Source organism: Penicillium solitum (genome assembly GCF_028829755.1).
Source record: "Penicillium solitum strain IBT 25940 chromosome Unknown utg000001l_segment0_segment0, whole genome shotgun sequence".
NCBI lineage: Eukaryota > Fungi > Ascomycota > Eurotiomycetes > Eurotiales > Aspergillaceae > Penicillium > Penicillium solitum.
Window position 1 is genome coordinate 5,320,606 of NW_027072121.1, and position 27,513 is coordinate 5,348,118.

General features: G+C 46.9%; 8 protein-coding genes across 8 annotated transcripts; 3 read left to right on the forward strand and 5 right to left on the reverse strand.

Annotated features, from left to right (window-relative positions):
* Positions 1-3,380: 3,380 nt before the first annotated feature.
* On the forward strand, positions 3,381-4,489 carry N7455_002015 (chitin synthase export chaperone; the record flags this gene model as incomplete). Its single annotated transcript, XM_040951388.2, has 3 exons — positions 3,381-3,618; positions 3,679-4,250; positions 4,304-4,489. The coding sequence occupies 3 exons, from the start codon at positions 3,381-3,383 to the stop codon at positions 4,487-4,489; spliced, it is 996 nt and encodes a 331-aa protein (XP_040817641.1).
* Positions 4,490-5,587: 1,098 nt separating this feature from the next.
* N7455_002016 (esterase/lipase family protein) lies at positions 5,588-7,145 on the reverse strand (the record flags this gene model as incomplete). Its single annotated transcript, XM_040951200.2, has 3 exons — positions 7,050-7,145; positions 6,785-6,933; positions 5,588-6,713 (listed from the first exon to the last, which is right to left on the reverse strand). The coding sequence occupies exons 1-3, from the start codon at positions 7,089-7,091 to the stop codon at positions 5,588-5,590; spliced, it is 1,317 nt and encodes a 438-aa protein (XP_040818607.2). The 5' UTR covers positions 7,092-7,145.
* A 178-nt stretch (positions 7,146-7,323) lies between these two features.
* N7455_002017 (glutamine amidotransferase subunit DUG3) lies at positions 7,324-9,135 on the reverse strand. The gene is made up of 4 exons (XM_040951967.2): positions 8,856-9,135; positions 8,710-8,805; positions 7,905-8,637; positions 7,324-7,822 (listed from the first exon to the last, which is right to left on the reverse strand). The coding sequence occupies exons 1-4, from the start codon at positions 8,868-8,870 to the stop codon at positions 7,533-7,535; spliced, it is 1,134 nt and encodes a 377-aa protein (XP_040818037.1). The 5' UTR covers positions 8,871-9,135; the 3' UTR covers positions 7,324-7,532.
* A 203-nt stretch (positions 9,136-9,338) lies between these two features.
* Positions 9,339-12,206, forward strand: N7455_002018 (dynamin-related GTPase MGM1; the record flags this gene model as incomplete). The annotated part of the gene is made up of 3 exons (XM_040951047.2): positions 9,339-9,636; positions 9,698-11,722; positions 11,776-12,206. The coding sequence occupies 3 exons, from the start codon at positions 9,339-9,341 to the stop codon at positions 12,204-12,206; spliced, it is 2,754 nt and encodes a 917-aa protein (XP_040818283.1).
* Positions 12,207-12,560: 354 nt separating this feature from the next.
* On the reverse strand, positions 12,561-12,934 carry N7455_002019 (uncharacterized protein; the record flags this gene model as incomplete). Its single annotated transcript, XM_040951418.1, has 2 exons — positions 12,561-12,863; positions 12,911-12,934. The coding sequence occupies 2 exons, from the start codon at positions 12,932-12,934 to the stop codon at positions 12,561-12,563; spliced, it is 327 nt and encodes a 108-aa protein (XP_040818514.1).
* Positions 12,935-14,936: 2,002 nt separating this feature from the next.
* N7455_002020 (uncharacterized protein) lies at positions 14,937-15,257 on the forward strand (the record flags this gene model as incomplete). Its single annotated transcript, XM_065604203.1, has 1 exon — positions 14,937-15,257. The coding sequence occupies one exon, from the start codon at positions 14,937-14,939 to the stop codon at positions 15,255-15,257; it is 321 nt and encodes a 106-aa protein (XP_065462694.1).
* A 504-nt stretch (positions 15,258-15,761) lies between these two features.
* N7455_002021 (uncharacterized protein) lies at positions 15,762-17,683 on the reverse strand (the record flags this gene model as incomplete). The annotated part of the gene is made up of 4 exons (XM_040951470.2): positions 15,762-15,835; positions 15,894-16,865; positions 16,925-17,263; positions 17,332-17,683. The coding sequence occupies 4 exons, from the start codon at positions 17,681-17,683 to the stop codon at positions 15,762-15,764; spliced, it is 1,737 nt and encodes a 578-aa protein (XP_040818403.1).
* A 6,558-nt stretch (positions 17,684-24,241) lies between these two features.
* Positions 24,242-24,460, reverse strand: N7455_002022 (uncharacterized protein; the record flags this gene model as incomplete). Its single annotated transcript, XM_065604204.1, has 1 exon — positions 24,242-24,460. The coding sequence occupies one exon, from the start codon at positions 24,458-24,460 to the stop codon at positions 24,242-24,244; it is 219 nt and encodes a 72-aa protein (XP_065462695.1).
* Positions 24,461-27,513: the final 3,053 nt, after the last annotated feature.

Sequence of the window (27,513 nt, forward strand, 5' to 3'; positions counted from 1 at the left end):
CGTCTAAGTCTCATATATGTAAACCACCAAACGCCCAAACAAGGTACCAGACGCTAGAAGAGACAATAAGAACCAAAAAATAAATAATACAATGAGACTGGAAAACATCAAATAAAAACGCTTGCAAAGCCAATAAACATTAAGACAAAGCAGCCAATAATCCGAAGTATCGGAAAACGCGTCACAAAGTAAAGTTTAAATGGCCTGGTCACGGTTTGCCCCACAAATTCAAATAAGAAGCAGAATTTTAGAAATTTGTCGATCATAGTCACGTAAAAATGGTTGAAATGTTTTTCAGAGAGCCGCGTTTCTCGGTGGAGCTCTCCCCGAATAGTTCCTGGATGGAGTCGTCCACGCCAAGAATCACAGATAGGAGAAAGCGGGATGGGGTAACTTTAGAAAGTGCCCTTGACCGAGTTTCAGATGTGAAAATTTTGCTTTGAGTACCCGGGGGTACCAAAGTATCGGGGGAAAAAAGGTCAAAAAAAGGTAGGTAATTATCGAGCAGACGAGCAAAGTACACATTTACCCACTACCACAATGAAGCGGTCGTGTGGGCTGTCGTTGCAAGTGCTATTGTCTTTTGTTCCCTCCATTTCGGTGCGGAGGAAATGGGCGGCGGGATTGGAGCAAGTGGAATATATGTAAAAGTTTTTGAAAAAGTTGCACATTTCGATCCCATCGGGGGGTTTGTGGAATTGGCTGCGATGGCGAGAGGGAAGTATAACCAGTGCAGATAAAATTTCGACTGTGTGACAGAGATTGGAGTGTGATGGATGAGATATAGATATTCAAGTAAGGAATTAGGAAAATATAGATGGAGGCTCGACCAGATATAAGAGTAGTTTGCTTTGGAGAGTGGATGTCATGATGCCTAATAGCATGGGGATAGATAAAACAAAATAAAAGATAAAAAAGATAAAAAGATAAAAAGATAAAACATAAAACATAAAACATAAAAGATTAAACATAAAATTAAATTAATTAAATTAAACCAAATTCAAGAAGAAATTTACTTCCATATGGATGGGTAAAGATGCAGTATACAGTACTGCACGGCATCCTCCCCCACCATCCCCACCCCCCCTTAAAAAAACCCTTGTCAAGAAAGCGGGTCCTGCATAAAGAAAGGCTTTAATTTCTATGACCGTTGAGAGGCATTTTTTTAGGGTTTCTTTTTTCGGTTTTTGGCTTTTTTTTTCAATTTCTTTTTTTTTTTTTCAATATTAATTGTTTGGGGGCAAAGACCTCGGGACGGGCATCACAAAACATCGGGTAGATGGGAGATCGACACGGTTCCTCGCAGCCGTTGATGCTTCTTAAATTCACACGTGGCGCTAGTCGGGATCTTCATGCATAAGGCAAATACCTTCGGCAGTCTCTTAAATCTCGTGTGAGAACTTAAGCCAAATTGCCACCTTGGCACTGCTTGTTCTCTTTTTCTTTTTGTCCAAGAGTCAGGCGAACACGGAGGATTTCTCTTGTTGGTAGGGAGTCTGGTGACGAGAGTTGTAACATTGTGCAAGATTGGGCCCGTTAGAAAACCGGAGGAAGGACGGGTTGGGCAGTCGGAGCCGGTGACAGGGTCCAATAATCATTCGGAAGGATTTTTTCTTTATTTCTTTATTTCTTTAATTTTTCTTTTTCATAAAAAAAAAAGAGGAGATTCATATGTTTGAGCCTCGGTGACACATAGCAATCGACCTGGACAGATAACTCCAAGCCAAGACCTATCCAAAATCCAGATTTGAAGGTTATATAATGTATAATTTATGATCATAAAGTGAAAATTACCCTTATTCGAGAATCACACTATGATTCGAGTATATGACTGTTAGGCATAGAACAGATACTTGGCAGAGGAAGACTACCAACCGTTCTAGGCCACAGATTGACAAGCCAGGGTCGTTCAAGGTAGTAGCGTTGATGGCAGCAGACTAAAAGATCGGAGAGCTTGTTACCGATCTGTGGTAGATGGAAAAGGACTTTCCGTCGCACTCGTCCCATCTCTATGCCGCCAATCGGAAAGTCAAAAATGAAAAGGGGGTTATACAGGGTTGGAGGTTTTTGTTTTGACTTCAGGGCCAAAGACCCCGGAAGCCATGCCCCATAGATGAAACTTGATGCAATGGACACCTTTTATGTTTACCCCATTCGAATATTTGGAAGCCGATCATCAGGCAATCTACATTACAAATACTCAATATCTGTCCGTGACAAAATGGGCCATCCACCGAGACAACCCACCCCTTCTGCAGGATTGCATCGTTGTACCCGTTCAGTAGAGACAATTTGCCTAACTAGGCAGCTGGTCTGGCGAACAATTGAGAGGGTCAGATCTACGAGCAGTAGATTGTATGTCAGGAGGCCCTGGATTGGCAAACCCCGGTCGTAAAACAGGTGATAGTGCGACAATGCCCCAGTTACAGGGTCTTGTGGAGACAAGAGATCAGTCCACATACAAAAGTCTAATTCCATGGACGATACAATCCTGGTACAATATACGGAGTATACAACTCGGATTACTCTATCCAGAAGCAAAGGAAACAAAGGGGAAAAAGAAAGGTGAATTGTAGCCTAAGACAACTAAAACTAACCTCAGCTAGCCCCCGAACCTTTCGACTGCAGTCCAATAATAATGGTCAGCATGGCACCATATGGGGCATTATCCTAGTCTTCATCGTATCTCAAATCCATCGGGTTGTGGAGACTGAAAAAGTAGACATAATAGCTTGCCGCAGTATCCGGTATGATATCCGGTACGGAGTACTCCGTATATTCTCAACGATGTCTAGCCATATATTTCTACTCCGTAAATCGGGTTTGAACAGTGAATGGTATGTTGTGGTTGTGCCTTGACCCCTTAATATCATTGACATCCATGGATAGCGCGTTATGGTTCGGCTTGGGCCGAGTTCGGACCCGAGTCACATGAGATCTCTTCTTTGAGCCATTCCCCTTTTGATCTAGCGTTTCCGATCGATATCCGAATGACTAAGACCTCTAAGAGCACCTGGCAGAGCCCCCGCCCGTGGACACTTCCTAGCAACGACGCTAAACCTACAAAGGCGATTTCAATCCCGTGATCTTGAAAGAGAAAACTGAGACACTTCCCCCTCGCATTAACGATTCACACTGGGGCGATCCGACCCTTCAAAACTCGCTATCAGAGGCTATCAGCCGATTGATACAGTGCAACTGGGGTGCAGAAAGAGCCACGCTGTTTGTTTATTGGGGACCGAAATACATACCGTCATCTCCTCCACCATCTCACCCCGTCGTTGTGGAGACCAGCCGTCCACTCTCGACATTCGTGACCCGCCACTGCAAACTCCAACTGTTTGTTGTTGCACTGCTCAACATCCCAGTGACCAGGCATCATGGGGTTCGGTCAGTTCGACACGATATGCGAGAAGGCGCCCGTGCCTTTGTGCTCCTTGGTGGGCCCGGCGTCGACAATCTCCGGGTCAACAGGCATCATATCCAACTGCTATGCGCGAAATATTGAGGTCGCAAATACCATTATCTTCCAGGGTGCCGCGTCCTTTATGCATATCATGGCGCTTAGCATGACAGTAATCATGATCTTGCATGTTCGGTCCAAGTTTACTGCCGTCGGTTCGTCTGACTCCCTATTTGCTGACACCTTGGCGCAAACTGGCTAACCTTTCACTATAGGCCGTAAAGAGATCATCACTTTCTTCTATATCTACCTAGCTCTGACACTTTTCTCTCTTCTCATTGATGCAGGTGTCGTTCCTCCAGGGAGCGGCCCGTTCCCGTACTTCGTGGCTGTTCAGAATGGCTTGATATCCGCGCTATGCACCTGTCTTCTCGTCAACGGATTCGTCGGATTCCAGCTGTACGAAGATGGCACAGCCCTCTCTGTGTGGTTGATCCGGGTCCCTTCCGCAGCAATGTTCGCTCTTTCGTTCGTGATATCGCTCGCGACTTTCAAGTCGTGGGGTTCGATGGGTCCCCAGAATACCACGGGCTTGTTCGTGGTGTTATACCTCTTGAACGCCATCTCCATAGTTGTGTACTTGGCCATGCAATTTCTCCTAGTCTCGAACACATTGGATGATCGCTGGCCGTTGGGTCATATCTCCTTTGGTGTGTTGGTCTTCATCATTGGCCAGGTTCTCTTGTATCAATTCAGCGACGTTATCTGCAACAACGTGCAGCATTACCTGGATGGCCTTTTCTTCGCTACATTCTGCAATCTCCTCGCTGTCATGATGATATACAAGGTAAGTTCATGTTCTATATTTATGCCGTTGGTCTTGCTAACATTTCTTTTTAGTTTTGGGACTCAATTACCAAGGAGGATCTGGAATTCTCAGTCGGCGTCAAGCCAAATACTTGGGAGGTCAAGGAACCGCTATCTGAGGAAGAGCGCCGAGCTACGGTCTACCACGACAATAACTCCGAGTATGCGGGCAGCATGTACCACCATCGCTCTTCGGCGTACGGTCATCATAATTATTGACCATGTTTCTTTCTTTCTTCTCATTTCTTTCATTCCAGCGTTGTATATGTGACTATTGACTTCATGATATCTTGTTTATCTCTTCTTGGATATTCAAATGCTTCAACCACAGTAGCGCGTTAAAGCATCCTTTAGGGCATGGATATAAGTTACTTCATCACGTAATAAATACATTAATTATTAATTACCCACAGGAGTACAATATTTGGATAATTGGGAGAATCCTTCGCTTTTTGCTCTTCCGAGCTCTTCCGATCAAGGTTTGGCATAGTGAGAGGACTCTACCTAAGTGGTGCCATTTACCGCTAGCGGGATCGAAAGGATTCCGTTTTTGAACTCAATTTGCACAGTTGATAGTATCTCGACCACACATACTCCGTACTCCGTACATATTGCGCTCTAAAGTGTGGTTCCGGGAGACAAAATGTTAATCCTGTTGTATGTCTCGGACTTCGCCTGTTCCGTTTCAGCCCAGTCCCAAGTTCATTTCGGATGAAGGTGGCGTCCGTCATCTTTGTCGAGGAAGCGCTAGACCCCCAAATATAGGCTATACAACAAGAATCTGTAGGATAATGTGAAATAATAGATGAAAAATTTGAAAGTGTTACCATGCATTATAACGCATCCTTCCGTGTCATTTTGCAGCGCTGCAAAACGGCCCGAGCAAATTTTGAACATCTTGGGGCCACGTCACCCCAGTTCAAGGATGTGGCAGACGATCGTTGATAGAGTTAAACAAGTGGTATATATCAGCACTGCCGCGTTCCACAACGAACCAAGAACCCACTGAGACGACTTCGGGCATGACGGCTTAGAAATCGAATACGGCGACGCCTCGTTCTGGACGTTGCGGGACGATCAAGGCCCGTTAGGGTTTTCCTTGCGTGCGGAGAATAAATCTCGATACCATGGTAATCAGGATTTCATGCATACTATTCGCTGGGCGCTAGGGTGCAGTGCATGGGACCGAAGTCTAAGTAAGTGGTCTGCCGATCAGGAGAGGGGTCTCATGGGTAGAGTTCTTGTAGAACGTTCTAAAGCGGTAATAAAAACAGGGGGGAATTGTGGAGCGGCATATCCGAATCGAGGTTTGCGATCTCAGTCAACGACGACAACGTCATCACCATCCATAAAGTCCTCATCTGTTTTGGCTTTTGAGTCCCGTGTTGCCTGCGGTTGTTCGACACCGTCTTTCTTGGCCGGATCGGTGGACGAATCATACCAGCCCTTGTCTATTGACTTGACTAAGACTGCACACGCTTCACTGAGCATTTCGAAAAATGCAGGATTCTCTTTGGATAGAAACATGGTGACATGGGCGTTAGTTTCGTCAGCAGCCTGGTCGTTAACTGCCCTGGTCCACAAAAGTCCTGGGGTGTGAGATTCCTCGCCACGTTCCACCTCCGCTGGCAATGCACAGAATGTCCTATTCTTCGACCTGATAATTTTTTGACTAAAGGATGTTTTGTTTGCTGATGTGTTTTCCACCAGACTCGTCGCACCTTTTCCAAGACAGGTGTAGAAATTCATACACCCGATTCCACGTTCCTCCTTAACATTCGACAGCCGCACGAGACGCTGGTGCAATTCCGAAGTGCGCGCGAGACAACCGACAAACTCAAGGTGTGATGATACCCATCCAAGCCCGTCAGTGAGCTTCTGGCGCTGCGTATACATGGCTGCACCGCCAGCGGCAACAGCACCAGCCGCGCCGGCGAACATAGCATACTTACCCCATCGTTGCCAGGAAGGTGTCGCGGCGGCGTCGGGTGTGGACGGCAACACTTTGGGTGGCTCATGCGGGGGTGCATGGGTGGTCCCCTGGTTTGATGCACTGCCCTTTCCACCGTAGCCGAATAATCCTGCAACCTCTGAGAATGTGTTGTAAGCGGTTGCAGCATTGTGGTAGTGTCCTTCTGCACCGTATGACACGACTCCTGGTGCTATTCCCAAAAATGGGGTATCAAATGCAAGCACGCCTTGTATATGAGGGAACATGAAAGTACCCGGTTCCACGATAGATTCGGGGTCATCTGTGAACCCAGACTGTGTTTTTGAGGTCGGATTTCGAGGAATTGGTTGTTCCGCTGTCAACATAAGGAGAGCATCCGCAGCTACTATTCCTCCCATTGAGTGACCGATAAGAACAACATGGACAGAGGGATCGACGGTAGGCGATGCGGTATGGTTGGCGACTTCGAGATCAATCACAGTATCTTGTAGCCTGCAAAGAATAAGTACCGTCAGTCAGCAAAGCTTTTATCCATTCACATAAGTGACTAAACCGAGTCTTACCAATCTCGTAATCTCGCCACGCATTCTTTCAAGTCACCTTTAGTTTCATACTTGGGGTAGACAGCAGTGGCGACCTCGACCGCAGGAAGTGCTCTGCCGGCGAGGACCCGCAAATGCTCAGGGAACGTGCCAAAAGTATCATCGCCGCCCTATAATCGGAGTTGGTCAGTCAACGTAGTTTCTGGGCCAAAAACGAATCTCTTTGAGCTGAAATCTGTATCTTTGCGGGGTGGCCAGGTCTTGAACAAGCAGGCATTTGGCGTACCTTGAAGCCGTGGATAAAGACGAGTAGTAGAGTTTTCCTCATTTTGAGATTCTCAGACAGCCATGTTCATGAAATAAACATAGGCAGTGATTCGACCAAGTGGAGGAAGCCGAGACTCTCCCGAGGTCTGTTGATTTTAATTACGTCATGGTGGTGATCACATGACCGAGTGATATATACATACTCCGTACAGATATTAGGAATCATTCGAAGTTTCGGATTCTGTGAATATATTGTGGATTTTACTCTGCCTGATAGATATATCCACCAAATTGACTTTGGTATTCATTTGACTCATGGATGCTACAAATTATATATCCCGAAAGACCGCACTTACCCAAACGCTATCATTCCAACTTATAAACTCCAATTTGACCCGGATATCCAGCATATGTGTCTCATTCCCAACGCCACATTAAGACAATGCTTTCAAGTTTGTGGTTGAACCTCAGAGTTAACCCCAAGAATGATTGGCTGAACGTTTTAGTGTGAAACGGCACATTCGGTGACATGACCGGACCGCAAGCTTTCCATGCCACTGTTGGTGTTTCCAATAGCATTGCCAGTTACCGAAGAGGCGCAAGGTTCCTTTGCATTCGGTGGTGGGATGGTTTTCCCTGGAGCGGTGCTAACAAGTCCCTTGGATACAGCAAAGCAGGAGGAGCGGTCGTGATTGAGATTCTCGCCATAGAATTCATCAAGAATTGGATGAAGCATAACAGTCTGCTTGTGAATGGTGACAACTGAGTTGGTTGGGACTGACACCCAATTGTCTGTGTCTAAAATTAGTATATGTTCATAGGTATGGAGAGAGAGAGAGAGAGAGAGAGAGAGAGAGAGGCAAAGGGTTCTCACGTCGTTCAAAGGTGATAGGCTCACTAGCCACGAGGACAATATCGGCACCTTTATCGTGTCGCTCCATCTTGAAGTGTCCTTTCGTTTCACCTTCCTTCCACTTGGTACCAGAAGAGAAATACAAGCTGGCAGGCTCGTCCGTTTTGCTGCTGATGTACCGAGTGCAAACAACAGTATGGCCATCTGTCACAGCAAAGTTCAACAAACTCCGAGTCTCAACTCCGGTGACATTATATTTCTCTGGAATTTCTTTGACCATTTCATTGATTCTGGCAATGGTCTTCATCAAAACACGACGTAGAAGAGCCTGTCCGAATCCCTCAGGACCAGGGTCTGAGCTTGGATCGACTCCTTCTTTTTCTAGCAGGTCAAGGAACAGGGCGAATGCCCACTCACTATCGGTGCCACCTTTCACACCTAGGTACCACTTATCGGCGAGTGAGCTCCCCAGCGTACGCTTGATGTAGCTCCACCCGCCGATACCACCATTGTGCATCCACATTAGAGACTGGTGCTGGAACGGGTGGCAATTGTTCTCGGCAAGAGCGCCCTCGGTTGTTGCGCGCACATGCGCAAAAATCAGATCTGAGCATGTCTTTGCAGCGAGTCGCTCTAGATTCTCGCAATTCCAGGCGGGCAGTGTTGAAGTAAAGATGCAAGGTTCTGGTCCAAGCTTGGGATCTGTGTAGAAGCCCACACCAAACCCGTCACCGTTGACAGGACGGCGATTGTCCTTGATATTACATGTTAGTGGGTTGCGATATGCTGACCACGTGGGTCTGACCCACGAGATGGGATAACCTACCAGTCTTAGGCGTGAATCATATGATTGAGTAAGGATTGAATGACTTGGCTCGGTTATCAGCTTGCTGAGACGAATCTCATTTCGCCCTTTGTATATCTTACCGAGATATTAGCTTTGGGTCCAATGCTTGGGGGGATGGACCTTACCAGGAATCGACACATGTTTGATCTGGATCAAATGCAATTGGAACGATACTGTATCAAATTCCACTTCCAACTTTCAACTTCACTAATCGCTCCAGGATGTACACCAAACTTGTAGTTCGAACAAGGGTTCAAAGGATGTATGGGGGTTGGGACAGATGAAGAGTCACCGCCTGTTGGGAACCGGTGAGTTGTTCAAACGTCAACCACGATCTTGCAGCCCAACAATGATATATTCGAACTGTAATTCTCCCACGGATTACAAGAAGGGAAGATTGTTTTAATCAAAATCAACACAAAAGAATAGTCACTTCCCTTGCACAGCACGTCATATTTCACGTGACTGTGTATTACGGGAAGCTACGCGGCTACTTGCGCAAGTCACGGGGACTGTTAGTTATGCTTGATGTCACATGTGCAGTGGTCCGGTAATCTACGAGGACATCACTTTTATTTTCATTTCTATTGAATGCTACCACAACAATAATGAGTGGGAGGATACTCTCCCATCGGCTAGGACCGCTACTGCGGAACGGTCACCTAACTCGCCATATTCATAATGCAGGCTCGAGGACCGGCGGCCTGCTACGCGCAGATGGTGGCGCTGCTCTCAGAGGGCGCGCATGGCCAGTGGGTGCAAATGCCATCCACAATGTCCCTGCCGTTCGATCAATTTCATTTGCTCGAATGCTTCCGAAGCTGGCATTGAAGCTTGTGAGGGTTCCGGCTATGTTCGGCGGTGCAACAATCGCGGGTCTAGCTTATTTCCAATACCAAGCAACTCGTATGTCTCTCGTGAATGAAGCTCGTTACAGGCGGGATATCAAGCTAATTTAATCTCGCAGAGGCCGGTAACTATGCGATGGATGTCTTCAGGCAAGCCTCAGAGACCGCGGGGAACACAGCTTCGACCTTGTTCCAAGGACTTCAGGACATGGCAGATCAGACACAACGCGGGTGGAATAAGACAACCGAAGACATCGAAATACCTGACTGGCTGCAGAAGGTCTTACGTCTCGACGAGGAGTCTGAGTCTCGAAAGGGCGATTCATCTGGCGATGGAGGCAAAAAGCCGAAACAAAGTCGGGCTGGTACTGCTGCCACAGCCGCTGCTACTACTACAGCGTTTGGATACGACCAATCCGGGGAGGAAGATTTACGGCCGGAGAGGGATGCTGCGGAGGATGACCAAATGATGCTGCTCACACGCAAAATGATCGAAATCCGAAATATTCTCCAGACCATCGGCCAGTCCGGCACGCTCACTCTTCCGTCGATCGTCGTGATTGGATCCCAATCGTCGGGCAAAAGCTCGGTTCTTGAGGCTATAGTCGGCCATGAGTTCCTGCCCAAGGGCTCAAACATGGTGACTCGGCGGCCAATCGAGCTCACGTTGGTCAACACTCCCAACGCTCAGGCAGAATATGGTGAATTCCCGGCCCTAGGTCTCGGAAAGATCACGGATTTTTCTCAAGTTCAGCGCACACTCACAGATCTGAACCTTGCCGTTCCTGAAAAGGATTGTGTGTCAGACGATCCCATTCAGCTTACGATATATTCCCCCAACGTTCCGGATCTATCTTTGATCGACCTGCCAGGATATATCCAGGTTGCGGGCCGAGATCAGCCCCCAGAGCTCAAGCAAAAGATCGCCGATCTTTGCGATAAATACATTCAGCCACCAAATGTCATTTTGGCGATCTCGGCTGCGGACGTTGACTTGGCAAACTCGACAGCACTTCGAGCCAGTCGTCGAGTAGACCCTAGGGGCGAGCGGACTATTGGTGTGATTACGAAGATGGACCTTGTCAGCCCCGAACGTGGCCACGATGTCCTTTCCGATAAAAAATACCCCCTTCGGTTAGGTTACGTGGGTGTTGTTACCCGGATTCCTCAGACAACGGCTCTATTTTCTAGAGGCTCTGGAAATATTACCAGCGCCATTCTCAAGAATGAACACGCCTACTTCTCTGCGCATCAGAATGAATTCGGTCCCCACTCTGACGTTTCAGTTGGTGTCTCGAAACTGCGGAAAACGCTAATGCAGGTTCTTGAGCAGACCATGTCATCTAGCCTATCTGGAACCAGAGATGCTATCAGCCAAGAGCTTGAAGAGGCAACCTATGAGTTCAAGGTTCAATATAATGACCGACCTTTGAGCGCGGAGTCCCACTTGGCCGAGAGCCTCGATGCTTTCAAGCACTCCTTCAAGGCATTCGCGGAGAGCTTCGGGCGACCGCAGGTTCGGGAGATGCTCAAAGCAGAATTGGACCAGCGGGTCATGGACATTCTGGCGCAGCGCTACTGGAACAAGCCAGTTGATGACTTGGATCCTCCACTGCTGGAATTAGATCCCCTCAAGGATCTCCCCAAAGCCGATCCTGAGTCGCTATATTGGCACCGGAAGCTTGATGCTTCTACCTCGTCATTAACAAAGCTTGGAATTGGTCGGTTGGCTACGACTGTTGTCGCCAATGCTCTCAACAACCATGTGGACTCGCTTCTAGCCTCGTCTACGTTCGCCTCTCACCCTGGTGCTCACAAACAGATCATCGATGCATGCACCAGCATCCTGAATGACAAATTCTTCAGCACCAGTGATCAAGTCGAAAATTGCATCAAGCCATATAAGTTTGAGATTGAGATCGAAGACCCTGAATGGGCTAAAGGCAGAGACAACGTGGGTAAGGTTCTCAAGGAAGAGCTCAAGGCGTGCGAGTCGGCCATGAAGCATGTGGAAGAGACTGTTGGAAAGCGAAAACTTAAAGACGTTGTCTCGTTTATCGACAGAGTGCGAAAGGGCGACGTAGTACTAGAGGGCAACGGTGAAGGTGGCGCGGGCGGTTTCAGTGCCGCCTTGTTGGAGAGAGGTTGGCATTCCCCTCTTTTTTTCTATTTACAGGCACTAACATATATTATCTAGGACGAGAAGGCCTCTTCCTTCGAGACCGAGCGGATATTATCAAGATGAGACTGCTCGCCGTCCGGTCCAAGCAATGCGCAACACAAAAGAACAAGTACTACTGCCCAGAGGTCTTCCTGGATGTTGTGGCAGATAAACTCACCTCCACCGCCGTTCTATTCCTCAACGTCGAGCTCTTATCTGAGTTCTACTATAATTTCCCACGTGAGCTTGATTCAAGACTTGGACGACACCTTTCAGACGCCGAGGTCGAGCGGTTTGCCCGCGAGGATCCCCGCATCCGCCGTCACCTGGACATCATCCGCAAGAAGGAGCTGCTGGAGCTGGCTCTGCAGAAGATCGAAGGCATCCGACAGCTTGACGGCCGTGCCAGGAAACCAGAGCGTGCGCCTCCTGGAAAGGAAACGCGAAGCCGTTGGAACCTTTTCTAGAATATCCGATGTTTGGGCTTTCTGACTCTTCCGCCTCACTGTCTGTGGGAACCCCTCGTTTTTTTTTCCTTCTCAATCCGGAGTTTCGATACCTCTGCTAGTGTTCTCATCACTCTCTTTATCATGTTTAGCCATCTCCTCCCCTTACTCCTTCCTCTTGGGATAGTATGCATCTCTAGATGTTTTGAAGTCAATGTACATAGTTCTAGGCCGTTCATCACAAACTCGATAATCCATTCCTTGAATTATCTCTTCTCCATTCTTGCTCTGTAGGAATTCTAACTACCGCGGAGTTTGGCTGGCAAGTACCCGGCCTGCATATGAACGTATGAGGATTCCTATCAAAGGGCCATATTACACAAACCCCATGTACTCCATGGACAGTGCCTCTTGCCCCCAGTCGGTGATTATTTGCTTGATCTCCTCCAGACCATGAAGAATACGCGCCAGGCTGTTACCATAGCGATTCCAAAGATAGTATCTGCCATTTGATTCAAACAAGAGGTCGTTCGTGTCTTGAGACACAAACACCGGCACGCAATTTGTGAGGCCACAAGTATCAGTCATGCGTTTTTGAGCACCGTATTCTCCCTCCCATTCATCATAATTAAGCTTTGCTGGCTCACTCGAGAATCCAAGAGGGTCAGTCGGGGCCCACTGTTTTCATTAGCCACGACTTTCATAGAAGGGGACGATATACTTACCCATGTTGGTTTCGTGCCGTCCATAGGCTCTGCCCGCCAAGTTGGACTTCCTGGTGGAGGGTCTGCTTTTTCGAGAAATACAGTCTGTGGCACTAAACCAGCAAGCCTTCTGGATCGGCGAGTAGGCTTCCTATTAGGTTAGCATAGTTCATATCAAGCATATTCGGGTCAGCTTTACCGGATAATTGATTCTTTTGGGGTTGGGTAGTTTTGATTTTTTTGACGCCATTTTCCTAGATTGTCAGGAATGAAGAATATACCTAGGTAGGTAGGCTTTTTATGGCGTGAGAACAACCGTAGACCTCAGGAGATATTTTGGGCTATGTAAGAAAGGCAACAAAGAAACCGTTTAAGTTTATGTTAAGGGATGTGATGGTTTGTACTTGGTTTATTCTTCTTTCACAGTGCTCTTGTTATTGTTCGACTATTTCTATTTATGGTCAGGTAGATCTAGATCTATAAGGGTACGCCTTGGATCTTCACGTTTCAGGATATTCAATGACTTTGGCCTTTGATAATCCATAATCCACGCTATTTTATGCACAACTGACGGTCTTTCATGACAACTAATATAATGTCCTCGACAAAGGAGCGAATTCCCAGCATGGGATTATTATTTAAACGGCGACTTGCCCACAAAGCTCCAGGGCTACCTAGGACAATAGCACAATAGAACAATCGCAATGTCAACAGCCCCGACCCCTTCCACCGAGGCATATTTGCCGGCTTGTAATGGTCAAGTGAACTTGAGACAAGCATGTACTTGGAGTCTAACACAAGTAAGTTGTTACAACTATGAATTGGTTCTTTTTTTTTTTTAAAAAAAAAAAAGGATAACTACCCAAAGCTAACTATGCCCAGATCGAGGTTTTCATGATCGAGGTTATAGACAATCATTCCACCTATGGAGTGGAACGGATGGTCGTATCAGAATTGAAATGACTACGCACCGATATTCTCGATCTCAGGTAAGTTGGATGTCCGCTAGACTTTGTGTTCCGTCAACTAATCGGATTCTTACAGCGAAAATGGGAGTAGATATCAGTCTGAACCTCTCTACCCCCAGGCAATTTCGAGGACAGTTAACCCAGCAGTGGCCAACGAGGATGAACCATACTTCTTCTTGGACGAATTGACACAGCGGGGATAAAATTTGAGCTTACAGCTTTAAGGGGTCGAGGAGGCCATCCTATTCCTTTTGGAAACTGCGCAGAAACCTATCCTCTCGCGAATGTCCTACGGTGAGTCCATACCTTTGAGATCCTGTATGTTCCATGCTAACGAATTAGGAACCGTGCCCCTAGTGAGGAGGTGTATGGCTTTGCGGTGATGCTTAACAAGCTACCCAAAGATGGCCCATGTAGCCACTCGCAAGCATTGGATGCAATGACTAAACCTTGCACTAATTGTCAACAGGTGATAAACACCTGGGGTGGAAAAGTAGAGAACTTCATCACAGATGATATGCCAGATAAAAGTATTATTCCAACTTTTGGAGTGCAATCGCCTACATCACCTTCGGACCCGAGAGCATCTGGATCGAAAATCGATTTACCAGCCCGTCCTAAACGGGCTTCTCCAGTAGACGACACCGATGAACCTACGGCGAAAAGTGCTAGAGGCTCGGTACCTGAGGTTCCTAAAAAGCCATCTCATTTAGACAAGGGAAAAGGCAAACAGAGGTAAGATGTTGGGATGCGTAAGGTTTTAAAAGCACTCTTGTTTTATATATATATATAGGTAAATTTTGTGAAGCTCTGATATCAAAACAAATAAATGCGATTATCTAAATGAATCCATAATGTTCTTAATATCCTTAGTTGACTTCAATTATCGAGCTTTTATAGTACTATATTTACTATATTCTCCTCTTTCCCTTCACCCACAACGCCCTTCAAATGGACAATAGGCCTCCCAGAGATAACTCCACATACAGTTCTATGTATTTAGACCGCAAAGAGACCTTTACCAACCAGGTCTCTCTGCACAAATCTCATTGGAAAAGTATGGTGGGCTTCGTATGAACATGCTTTACGACCTGGTTGCCAAGTCCTCGGATGAGGCGGCGGCGTTCTTTTACTGGATGATGTATTGGAGCCATCCTGGCCTGGAGAGGTCTTCTATCAAGTGTGATCCGGATATCCAGATGGACAGGGAACCATACTATCTCGAAGCGATGATGTCGGCCAATGCGCGGATGGATATCGTGCTTGATACGTGGAACTCGCTGTATCTTGAACCTCATCTTCGGCCGCAATTCGGTGAAGATACTTGGAAGTGGGATTTGGTACGAGGACTTCAATCGCCGATGGGAGATGCGGAGTTGGGGTGGGCGTGCAGAGCGTGAGAACCCACACACCGGACGAGGAGGACGGAGATCTGTGATGTTGATCTGCAGAATAGAAAGGAACGTACGTCCAGCGATCAAGAGGTGGAACCCAAACATGCAGCGTGATAGAACTATACTGTGCAAGGAAAACAATTCATAGGTGGAAATGACAGATTCAATACAACAATCCCAGACCCAGTCTATATATTCCTATAGCGTACAGTACAGTCTTAAAAACCGGAAGCGAAACAAAAAAGACGCGAATTAATGCTTTTGTCTCTGGCCGGAACCAATTGCAGCACCAAAAGTGTGTCAAAAGAAAAAAAGACGGAAAATGGATATGTCTATCACGGTCACAGGTGCAAAGAGAGATAAAGACAAGGATAGTGGGGGATGGCATAAGGGGGGCGTAGCGGGATACATTGCATAGTCAATGTGTCAGGAAAGGCATTGAATAACCAAAAGAAAAATGTAGTATGGCTGGCAATATTACAGAAGATCATCGAAACCGGGTGGAGATGTTTACTCTCGGGAGACATCACGACCGAAGAGACGAGCCTTGACCCAGTCAACACAGACAAGGACACGGTTGCGAGCTGGATTATATGTTAGTGGTGAATCTCAAATCAGTGTTGGATAGAACATGGAACTTACTGCTGAAGCACATGCTCAGGTAGGCACTGCGCCAGAACAGGTAGGTCATAGTACCACCGCTGGCGATGTTGCCGCTCAGCCAGCTGATATCGGCGACGGCACGCTCCTTACCGATGTAGGCCAAGGAGCCCTGGTGGGAGTACTGGAAGGGACCGATCTGCTTGTTGCGGCGGAGCTGCTTCTGGCGCTCACGAATCTCGTCGAAGATCTGGTTGCGCTCCTCGGCACCCTTGGCCTGGGACTGACGCTCTGAGAGGGTCTCCAACTCCTGCTCGAGAGCCTCGGTCTTGGCCATGGTGTTGAAGAGGCGGCCCAAGAAGGCACCCTCCTGACCAGCAACCTGGGCGGTCGGGGCGTAGTTGGCAATGGCGCAGTCGCCGACGGCCCAGACGTTCTCGGTACCGTTCACAACGAGGTATTCGTTGACAAGGAGACCGCGGCGAGACTCGGCCTGAGCGGGGATCTGGGACATGAGGTCGCGGACGACGCTGCGGACAGCGTTACCGGTGGCCCAGACGAGAAGACCGTAGGGAATAGTCTCAAGCTCCTTGGATCCATCGGGCTTGGTCACCTCGGCCTGGATGTACTTGTCGGTAACCTTCTTGACCATGGTCTTGGCGCGGATGGAGATCTCCTCCTCCTTGAAGGTCGATTCGGTGTAGTCAATCAGTTGCTTTGAGAACATGGGGAGAACGTTGGGCAGAGCCTCGACGAGAGTGACGTGGAAGTTGTCCTTGATTTCGGGAATCCACTTCTTCAAGTCATCGTTGAAGAAGTCCTTCAGTTCACCGGCGAATTCAACACCAGTGGGGCCACCGCCCACCACAACCATGTGGAGCAGACGCTTGACCTCTTCCTCGGTTTGATCCTTGAAACAGGCAGTCTCGATACAGTCCATAATACGCTTGCGGATGTTCTGGGCGTCACCGACTTCCTTCAGGAAGCAGGAGTTCTCACGAACACCGGGAATACCTACATGTCACAAAATTAGTCCAAAAATGCATCGTTTCAGATGCGAGAGAGGGTCCTACCAAAAGTCGCGTTCTCGGCACCAACACCGATCACAAGCATGTCGAAGGGAACCTCGGTGTGCGAGATATCACCCTTAATTTCCGAATCATCACTGATATACACAACCCGCTTCTCATAGTCGATCTTGGTGGCCTCGGCCTCGTAGAACTGGACACTGGCCTTCTTGTGGCGCAGGATATTTCGGATAGGCTCCATGATCGAGCGGTGCTCGATCAAACCGGTGGTACATGAGGGCAGCAGGGGAGTGAAAAGGAAGTAGTTACGGGGGGAGACGACGATAACGTTGTAGTTCTCGGTGTCAAGCTTCTTTAGGAGGGAAACGGAGCCCCAGCCAGTTCCTGAACGAACATAGTCGCGTTAGCGACACTTCGGCCGTAGGGGATTAACGATCGCGACCGACACATACCGAGAATGACCAGAGTCTTCTTTGATGGGTCAGGCGGGGCCTGGTCGGGGGGTTGACGGAGATCGAAGATGCTGTATGCGACAGTACCGGCCAGACCGATGGCAGAGAGCCAGGTCAACCGCCAGGCCCAACGCAGAGCTCTGAAACGCTTCTTGGGCTTCGGGGCGGGCGAAGGAGCAGCATCAGCGTAGCCACGACGAGCGATACGCGACACAGACTGGGAAACCTTGGTAGACCGCATCGGCTTTGCGCGAAGGGCCAGCTGCGATGTCGACATCGACCTGCGCGTCATCGACGATAGCTGCATGATGGACGGAGCCATCTTGCGAATTGCTAGCGTGGTGCCAGCCATTGTGAGAGGGCGCACCAAAGGTAGCAAAGGGAATGCAAATAGGATGAAATATCAAGGGTGACTGAATAATTTAAGAAGGAAAAAAAAAAGATTTGATAAGCTCCATCATTGCGTTGCTGCTTTGGGCGAATCGGTGTACCCGGACCAAAGGGGGTGACCGTGTATCTAGTACTTGGCTGATTGCGTGCTTCATGCAGTAAATCTAGGTACTGTGTACATTGATGACTTTTTTTCCCCCTGCCAATTCGATCATTTCAATTACTTATTAGTATTATTAGTATATACATATATAATAATAAGCTACTCATAACATGTATATCATATAGAAAGTTGTAATTATTTCTTGACCAAGGTATATAATAACCGCCTAATTGGTTAATATCACAAGCCAAAAGAAATAATGAAAAAGTGAAAAAAAAGAGAGACAATAAAATTGGAGAACTGAGGGGACAAGCAATCTCCCGGTGAGGAGAAATTAACCGGGGAACTTCAAACTCGGTCTATCGGTCAATGTTTTGGGGTAAAATTATGCAACTTTGATATTCATCTCCAATGATCTTTGAATTGATATTCGAATCCTACAACAATAATAACCCCCCCATCCCATACCTAACAATATTCCCCCTTTCCTCCCCGCCCCCCAATTCCCAAGACTTACGGCATTCTCCGACTCTCAACCGGTATTACCCGCATATCTATTCCGCATAATTTTGCTCTCTCTATACGGAGTACGGAGTAGCCATTTCTGAATAAATATGGGAATCTCTGACGTTATCCGCGCTAAAGCTATTTAATGGCAAAATCCGGGGAAGTTCGAAGCTCCACTCTCATCGCTGGTCCGGTTTCTTCCATCTAACCTTAGAAATCCCGATGGGCCTGACTTTACAGGAAACGTCGGCCAATATCGGCCGGCCATCGTTGGAGCTTAATTGTACTCGTGATGTGATCAATCGGGAGCACTCCCGGTCTTTCTCGTCTCCATTGGGGTTTCGATACCAGCTCCGATATGACGCATCATAGAAAGAAAATATGTTCGGGGACTAGTAGTTAGGAATCTCGGCGCTTCAAATGTGTAAGTATAAGTGAGACCAAGAAAAGTATGAGGTGATGTCAACATCAGATGTCCTCTTCGTAGTGTAAGCTACATAATATGATAAGCTCACCCAGGAGCTTCCTTTTTATTGGTCAATCCAATATTTGCACCAATATGCTCGTTTCTGCTCATATCACCAAAAGGGCCCACGAGGGCCGTCCTTTGATTCCGAGGCATGTCAAAGGATGCCATATGACCTCAGACCCCCAGAGTGTCAGCAAAATGTGTATTACGTATAACCCAGGATATCAACCGAGACATCATGATCTGATGTGACAGACCCTTAGGCATTAGGATCAATGCGAACTTTGCCATTAGAACCTACACGAGATATCGTCCGTGAGATCCGACATCAACATGAGCACAAGACCAAACAACTCAATGACTAAAAAGCTGACTGGATGTGATATGATATGCGTAACACAATAAACAATCCAACGGGGATCCCAAGCTCTTTTATAGACGAAGACAAGTCCACTGCCCCCGACCCCAAACCGGAAAAAGAACAATACACCCAGCATTACAAGCCGAATAACAGCAGTGCCTAGATGCAACATTGAACAACGTCTACACCTATCTACAAACGACAGCCTGGACGGATTTCAAACATGACGGCGTTAGTAAATGGCCGCCTATCCGCCCACAGGGTATGCAAGTAAGCAGTGCTGGGAGCCTGTAACTGGAGAGACTATCTATTGAGTAAGCTGAAACCCTGCTTGACGAGTGTACAAGTGTGCTCTCATGCGGGTACAAGCATAATATCCCCCCTTCTGCTAATTATTTGCTCCGCCTTCGCTTGTCTACGCGTTCATCTGGATTGCATCTGGGTTGGTTGGGTATATCGGCGTCTCCGTGTCGGACGAGGTATCATATCTTCATTGGAGAGTGTTGAAGGGATAGGTATGCAGGATGCGGCTCAAATTGGTGTATGGAATATCTTGGGTTGTGCGTCCCTTTTTCCCCCATCGGCCCTGTCTAGTCAGATTTGACATCGCCTATGCTTCGGGTCTTCATAGGGTCCGTTTGCCTGTGTTACGGGGGAACTATACATATAGCCGCACTGCGAGATCAGAATGTAGTCTGTCGGTTCATAAGATATTTCGGAACCGGGAAATGTGAGTTGCCATTATAGCTATGGCGAGGCCGAATTATGATGTTGGGGGAAGGGGAGCTTCTGTGTTTTCGTATCTGTATCTCTGGGTAGAATATGGATGTAGAACCCGGTGGTATTTTATTGGGATTTCGCCTTGTCTGTTAGATTGTTTCTGCCATGCTTGCTTCCATCAGCGTTGACCGGTTGGTTCGGCGGGTGCAATGGATGCATTTATTTGGCTGACTCGAGTCTGTCGACAGGGAACCTTCATTGGTTTGAAGAGACGAGACATAGAATTAGAATGGCAATCGAGATCAGAGTTGATATCAACGGGTATGATCAAATATTCCATTTCACAGACCAGTGATATGCAATGTCTGGTTTTAATGAGTCCGAGAAGTAGGTGGGGAGTAGATATCAAATAGAAATTGAGGCGAGCATCACTTGAATTATCAAGGCAGACTCCATCAAGATTTCAGACCCAACAACGGCCTCAGACAAAAAAATGCTCACCGATGAAGCCCTGGTTTCTTGCTTGATTCTTCTCGAGTCAACTGCAAGGCCCAAGTTGTGTTGTGGCGCTGTGATGCATACAATGTAAAAGATAACAGTTTGCCTCGAAGGAACCGGTCTCCACGTGCTGTCAACGGAGAGACGCATATTCAAAAACGAATGCATCGGTTGGGCGGACGTTAGTCAGGCTCCTCGCATTTTTGAAGCAAGGCTAGTCCACATGAGAATAGCCTTGTATTAGTTAGTCGTTGGCGTGTTGTGGTTGAAAAACTTAAATCGGAAACGAGGAATCGATCAACAATATGCCATGGTGTGCATCCCATCCAGGTCAGTCGATTCCACTCCAGTTAAACGAAAAGAATACCAAAGCAAAGCAATGAGCGGCCCGCCACCAGTAACTCGTAACCCCGCTAAAGTCCAAGGAATGCCCCAACCAGCAAAACCCTGGTCGGTTTCAGAAATAGCACGATTGAATAAGCCTGTCACCGCAAAAATTTCGACGGCGAACAAAGAAACCTTGGAAGTTGATCAGATTTGGCCTCAACCCGCGATTACCGAACAGTAGAAAAGTTGAGTAGAACAGGGAGGGCGGTTACGCCAAAAGCACAACCCCGCCACTGGCCTGTGTTCCCTGGTTATGGCCATGACCATGTCTCAATAATCTGCCTCGGAGCCCTTGAAAGGACAAAGGCGTCGTCAGCCACCAACCCCGGGAGGTCAAAGATTTAGTTTCAACTGGTATACTTTGTAGATTTGGAGACGCAATGAATGATGATGATGGAGCGAATTCGAATGCGATTGGCTCTAGGTCTTTGGATCTTCACGGTTAATTCTCGTCATTTACCTCGGAAAGTCGAATCTGCAAAGGGTACTCGAAAGATGGTGATTCGATCTGTGAGATGTCGATGACTGTGACATATGTGCTGTTCATCCACGGCGCCGTGCAGGCGAGGGTAGTCCGATCCACATAAAATCAAAAAAAGTGACAATATGAAGTTTCCCAAGGTTTCTTTTGCCGTATATCCGTACCGGTTTTTTTTCTTTTTTTTTTCTTTTTTCTTTTTTCTTTTTTTCTGAAGTTTCATGTTGGCACTGGTATTATTGAATATTTGCATTTTACCTCTACAATATACAAGAGAGTACAGTGTTATTGGCTACGGATTGGAAATAAGCCCAGCTCACCTCGGGACTGTACCTGGCATTGCAACACGTCTTGGACCGGGGAAGACGAGCCATTTCCCATAGGACGGCCTACTTGAGTTGAAACACTTTGGTTATTTTATTTTAGTTTGTCTCATTTCCCTCGAAAAATAACACCAAAAAAGTGAAAACAAGAAGTGGCTCCCGGATGTAGACGGGATATCATTGATGTGATCTTGGGTACGGAGTACATTTTGTACTATACTCCGTAGTAAGAAAAGGGTGCAAGTCATACGCGTTGACTGCTCCACCATTCACAGCAACAAAGCTAAGTGGTAGTTTTTAAGGCAGAATAATTTATTTCCTGGATCGGATGCCGGGAAGTGCAGACTGGTGTTCCGACTGGGATCGTCGAGTCGTGACCGCTACGAATGTATTAATTATTATCGGAGCTCTAGACTCATCGAGACCGATGCTTTCCTCTATCTATGTACCTGGTATTATTATTAAGCATCGAAAACTAATCTTGGACGTTCAAGGCGAACCCCCTGAGACAAAGCTACGTAATAGATCCTATGTCTCCCCACACTTTATACTGACATGTGCCGAGTACGGAGTACATTGTAATGATTCCGGAATCTGACTACGTTGTATGGTGGCAGAGAATCGACTCAGCTGGAACAAACAACGGATTTTAGTTTCTACACCGTCAGTACCGCATTGATCGTTGATCACGACCACCCATGAAGCCACCGAGCGGGGGGCAAAAAGAGTATCGATTACCCCGAGCAAGGCTCCGTTGAGCCAACGCGCGGTAGATGTTGAAATCCGCCAAAGTCAAATCACGAAAGCAAACAGTCTTTTGATGTACTCCAAAAATGTCAAGATTCAAGACCCTCTTAGTCTCAGCGCCAGCGCCGAAACCAGCGCTTTGCTTTGTGATGTGCTCGGGGCGCCTCGCACAATCTAGACAAATTCCGCGATAAGTGCTAGGGTCAAGCAAAAAGTCAAAAAGCTAAAAAAAAAACAACCAAAAAACATAATGATGGATTTATTGCCCCTCAGCTTACTCTGTCTTTTGAAACCTTTCAGGCATGTGGGTTGTGCGGGCTCGTCCACCCCCTCTACGGAGTACCTCTGGCATTCGGCTCCTCTAGGGGGCGCTGAAGTCTGGAATCGGAGATCAGCCTCAAGACATCAACTGATGGCTCAAGATGACCTCGTTCTGTCACACGGCCCCGTGTGCCCGAGCCCATTTGCATCTGCCCTTGATGAAGTGTGCGCTTCCTGGTCGAGGTCAAGGTCAGGTTGCTGCAGTCTGTCGGTGACCGCTCGGGAGAGAGAAGGCAACCCTATAGGTGGCGTGCAGTTGGGTAAAATGGATCTGATCATCGTGAGACTGCAGCGCTAGAAATATCCCATGGATCTGGGTGCCAAGCGGTCTCACCCACAGAACAACTTCGAGGGCGTACTGTACGGAGTAGTATATCACATACAATATACTCCGTTTAGAACGTTGTACTCCGGACTCCGACGTCATAGAGAAACTATCTAATATTAACATTTTTAGTGACAATCTATACGATGTAATAATTGACACACAAAGGACCGGATCTGCAATTTCGAGTCTCCAATTTAATTTCGTTAACTTCCACCTGGGTGTTGGGTCTAGTAAGAATTACCCCCGAGGCAAAACAAAGAGGATCCTTCCATCTTCGACCAGTTCAAGTGGCGATCCGCTTTAGAGATGTTTGCATGCCGTCTCCTTCATCCCGGGAGTGGATCGAATGACGCTAGGAAGAGAGGAACAATTGCAGCAGCCTTATGCTATCGAAACTGAAAACAAAATGTATGTTGTATAGTAGCCCCGGGCGCATCAAACCGCAGATAATCCGTAATGACATACGGATTAGATAATTGTAACCCGCGCATTACGAGGTTGCGAGAGCGGAGAAAATCCCAGATAGTGCATGCATTGATAGCGAAACCAGAATACTACCTGTGATGTTATGTGATATCGAAGCAATGACCTAGGGTTTCTATACTGTTTAGTATCTACGTTGCCCCCAGTACTTTGTAGGGACCCGCAAGGATGGGAAACATGCAAGGAGCCGTGCTGGGTAAGAGGCACAGCAAGGTGATTGAATACGGCTTTGAGATCCTGAGTGTTGTTTTTTTTTTTTTTTCTTAAAGTGTAGACTTTTGGAGGGTTTTTTTTGGCCTTGCGACTGACGCATAAGATAGGTTACCTGAAAGTAAAAAAATAATTAAATTGAGTTTAAATGCCACAATATTTCCAAGCAATTTAAAATTCCAAAGGAACTTGATGCCGGGCGCGGAGGGAGGGCTTGTACCGAAATCCAAGCCCCGCCGTGTAATGATGAAGGTGTCAGGATATTAACGCATAGTAGAGCCACAAAAGACATCCTGTGATAGTCACCGAGTACGGAGTAAGCGGGTTATCTGTTTTACACCATTCTACTATAGCAGAAACTACTACGGAGTACGGAGTATAGAGAGAGTATACAACATACAATATAGGACTATAGCGTGAGTTGGTGTGATCGACTTCAGCTTTGCTAACTTAGATCAGCCACCTGGGCACCCCAGCCAGTATTAACCAGTATTAACCAGGGTTAGATTCTAGATTTCGTTCTCGTACGGAGCATCTGCCCGCAATTAAGACATGTACCAGAAACTTTGGATATTTTAGTCCCAATCAAGAGGCAACATTGAAGTGTGGTTCTGTGGAAAGTGCTGCGCACAATGCGGAGATGTTTCCAAGTGCCCCATGACTGTACATGGACTGGTACGTGATGGCGGTACTTCGGACATAAGCTCGAGGATGTGAGCTCGGATGATTTCCATGATAGGATTGGGTTCCGTGTGCATCAAGTCGACACACAGATGTCAGTAGACGATGCACCTTGGAATTCATGACTCTGCAGAAGGGAATATCATGATCATAGCGGTCGCAATCAACTGCATGCGCCAAGGGTCGAAGGTACAACCTGTCTAAGAGTGACCATTGGGGGTGATACTTCCAGACCTGATCCTTTCCAAGGGAGGGTCTTTTTTTTTCTCTATTGAAAAAAAAAGCAATTAAATATTCATATATTTCCCCCCACACCTTCTGTACAGTAATTATTAGAGACAAAAAAAAAGATCGGTAATATCCTAGCGGTGCCCAGGTGAACTCTGCAGGTAGTACTGTGCCGAGGAATCTCACCCGCGAAAAGCGATAGGTAACTTGTGGAGCTGTCGGGAATTGTGCACAAGTCGAAATGAAGTGCCGCAACCGGGATGGCAAGTTAAAGAGTCCATTTTAGAAAACTCCTTTTTTTTTCTATTTCTGACCCACCAAGAGAAGATAAAAGCGAATGTAGATCAAGGGGCGGAAACAAAAGGGCAAAGCTCCGAGTCAAACACCTTTGATGCTGACTTCCAAGGCTGGGCGTCTCTTTTGTTCTCTGTATGACTGTGACAAGTGAACACACCCTTGGCCCAAAATAGTAAAAGACGGGGGTCACTCTTGTAATTCGCCAATCAGTAGTCGTCTTTAGGCCAAAGCGACTTTGGAAAAATTTTTTTTTTTTCTTAAACCATCGACAACAGCATGGATCGTCTGACAAGATGGAGCACTATGACACAGTGGACTTTTCCTTGTTGGAACCCACCTTCTCTGTCTGGGGGTTCTAGAAACGAAACATCTTCCGTGGCGGTGGCTCAGAAACGAGAAAGTGGAGAGAGGGAGAGAGTGAGAGAGAGAGAGAGACAGAGAGCAATTTCTTTTCTTTTTCTTTTTCTTTTTTTTTAATTTCGCCCGATCAACTATTTCCCTTTTATGAAGGTCCACGATTTGGTGACCCGGCGCCTAGTTCTCAGCTTGACCGTGGGTTTGCCACTAAAATAGCACACTTGGATCGTCCCTAGTCAAGTTTGGAGGTTACCCAAGTTGCCTGGTTTCGGATGTGAACTGGTGGTGTGATAGACCCAAGTGTCTCTGTGAGAGTCTGATGATCTTTCAGGGATGAAGTTGAATACGTTGGATGTCTTTTGCATGCGTCTAAAGGGAGACGTCCACTAAATGGTGTGTGCTCCGTGCGTGCTTACTGTTAAAAGAGACTGTGGACATACCCCAAGGGACTACTCCGTACTTCCTCTACTTTGTATGTCATGGTACCGGGATGTCAATCAATTCCGTAATTATTTGTACAAGATAGTTTGCGAGGAGTGTGCACATTTCCGAGGCACAATCATCTCGGCTTTTTCTCCAAGGGATGACCGTTAGGGCGCCACGAGTGGCCGATGGATTCCAATTCCACCAGCCAATCTAGGCCCGTTGCACTGAGATTTCTCTAGCCTACTGCACTAGATCACAAGTGCAACTATATGCCACCTTACGTGAGGCTTGTCACGTCTAGATAGGTCAAACAGTATTTTGAGTGAAACAGCCAATTCTGCTCACTGGGGGCCAACACCAGTGTATATGTCACCCTAGGCTCGGCTTAACACAGGGGCGTTTGGACGGAACATAAATACCGACGTACAACTTTGAACATAGATACCGATGGAGGTACCGGTACTTTTCTACCAAAGTAGGTATGTGGTGACCAACCTGTAGGAGGCAGCAAAAATACCTTGGGGAAGCCCAGTGCATAAAAGCCGGACGAATCAGAGGATAGGATTCCGGCCCTCCCCCGAGGCTCCTGAACTATCAAATTGGTCCATCACTGGGATATCCTGTACGGAGTAATTATGATGAGATACACCCCCCTGAATCATAAACAGGAAAGTCGTCCGGAACAGTGGGCTGCAGGGGAGACGCGGGATGAGACCAAGATTTTAGAACACGAAAAGACGCGAACATGCTAAGTAATTAGTTATCTCCGAACCCGTCCATATAAACCCATAATAGAATGAACCAATGACTGAGTGGTAGCGGCTAACAAGTCGGGGAGTACGCGAGCACAGGTGTGATAGAGCTGGGAGCAAGCAGATGAGAGCCCATGGACCGTGGACCGGTCGTACACGGGATAAATTAACATAAAATAAAAAAGAAATAAAGAAATAAAGAAATAAAAAAGAGAGAAAAAAGAGAAATTTGGCCTGAGACTTTTAGTGGACCATTCCTAGGTAGTACTACAGTATACGTGTATATTTGACATATTCTCGTCTCTAATTGGTTCAGTTCCCAGTAATTTTGCCTTCTTACATAAGAATGCACCATTCTTACCGAGACTCCCGATCTTCCCTTTGGTCTTTGGTTTCTCTTGGGTTTCTCTCTCCTAAACCAAGTAATTGATCTTCCATTCTCTTATTATTGGTTTCCCTTTTTTTTTGGCTCTCTCTTTTTTTTTTTTTTTTCTTTATACTTTTCTTTTCTTGGTTCATTCCTTTGCCTTTCCCAGTATGGAGTGCTATGTACGGAGTACACCCAGCCACCGTGCTCAAACCTCCCTAGGCCCCGCGCTTCCCGGCAACCCCCCCCTTTAGCCTTTTTTTTTTCCTTTGCAGGACGGAGGCGTACCTACATGCTTGCACACCCTCACAGCCCTTCACCTCGCATAACACGGTTTTGTAACTTATTGACGCTAAACCTGACTTATTATTGGATCTGATATGGGTCTCAGGATTGAACCTCCCTTCTCTCTCTTTTGATTTCAACTTGATTTGGGTTTTACTTTTCTTTTTAAGCAAATTTCTTTTTGGTTACTTTTTTTTTCTTTTTTTTTTTTCGCTTTCACTAGTCCCACGCTATGCTCGGTCAACTTCATTTTACTGCAAATGTGAGGCCGGGACCAGGTAAACATTCTGTGACTTGCCCTTTTTAGTTGCATCCACTTGTTGACCACCCCCCGTGGCTGACATCAACCGGTATTTCCACTTTGATTATTTTGTTACCTTGTTACCTTGTTTCCTTATTGGATTATTACATTATTATTATTTTTTTCCAAATCTAGATTGACAAAACCCGGACCCAAACGAGCC

What these genes read in the sequence shown, in the direction of transcription:
- N7455_002017 (XM_040951967.2), bottom strand. An exon ending in ATGATTCACGCCTAAGACTG is followed by an intron (nt 8,638 to 8,709) that starts GTAGGTTATCCC and finishes TGTAATATCAAG; the next exon opens with GACAATCGCCGTCCTGTCAA. An exon ending in GCCTATCACCTTTGAACGAC is followed by an intron (nt 7,823 to 7,904) that starts GTGAGAACCCTT and finishes TTTTAGACACAG; the next exon opens with ACAATTGGGTGTCAGTCCCA.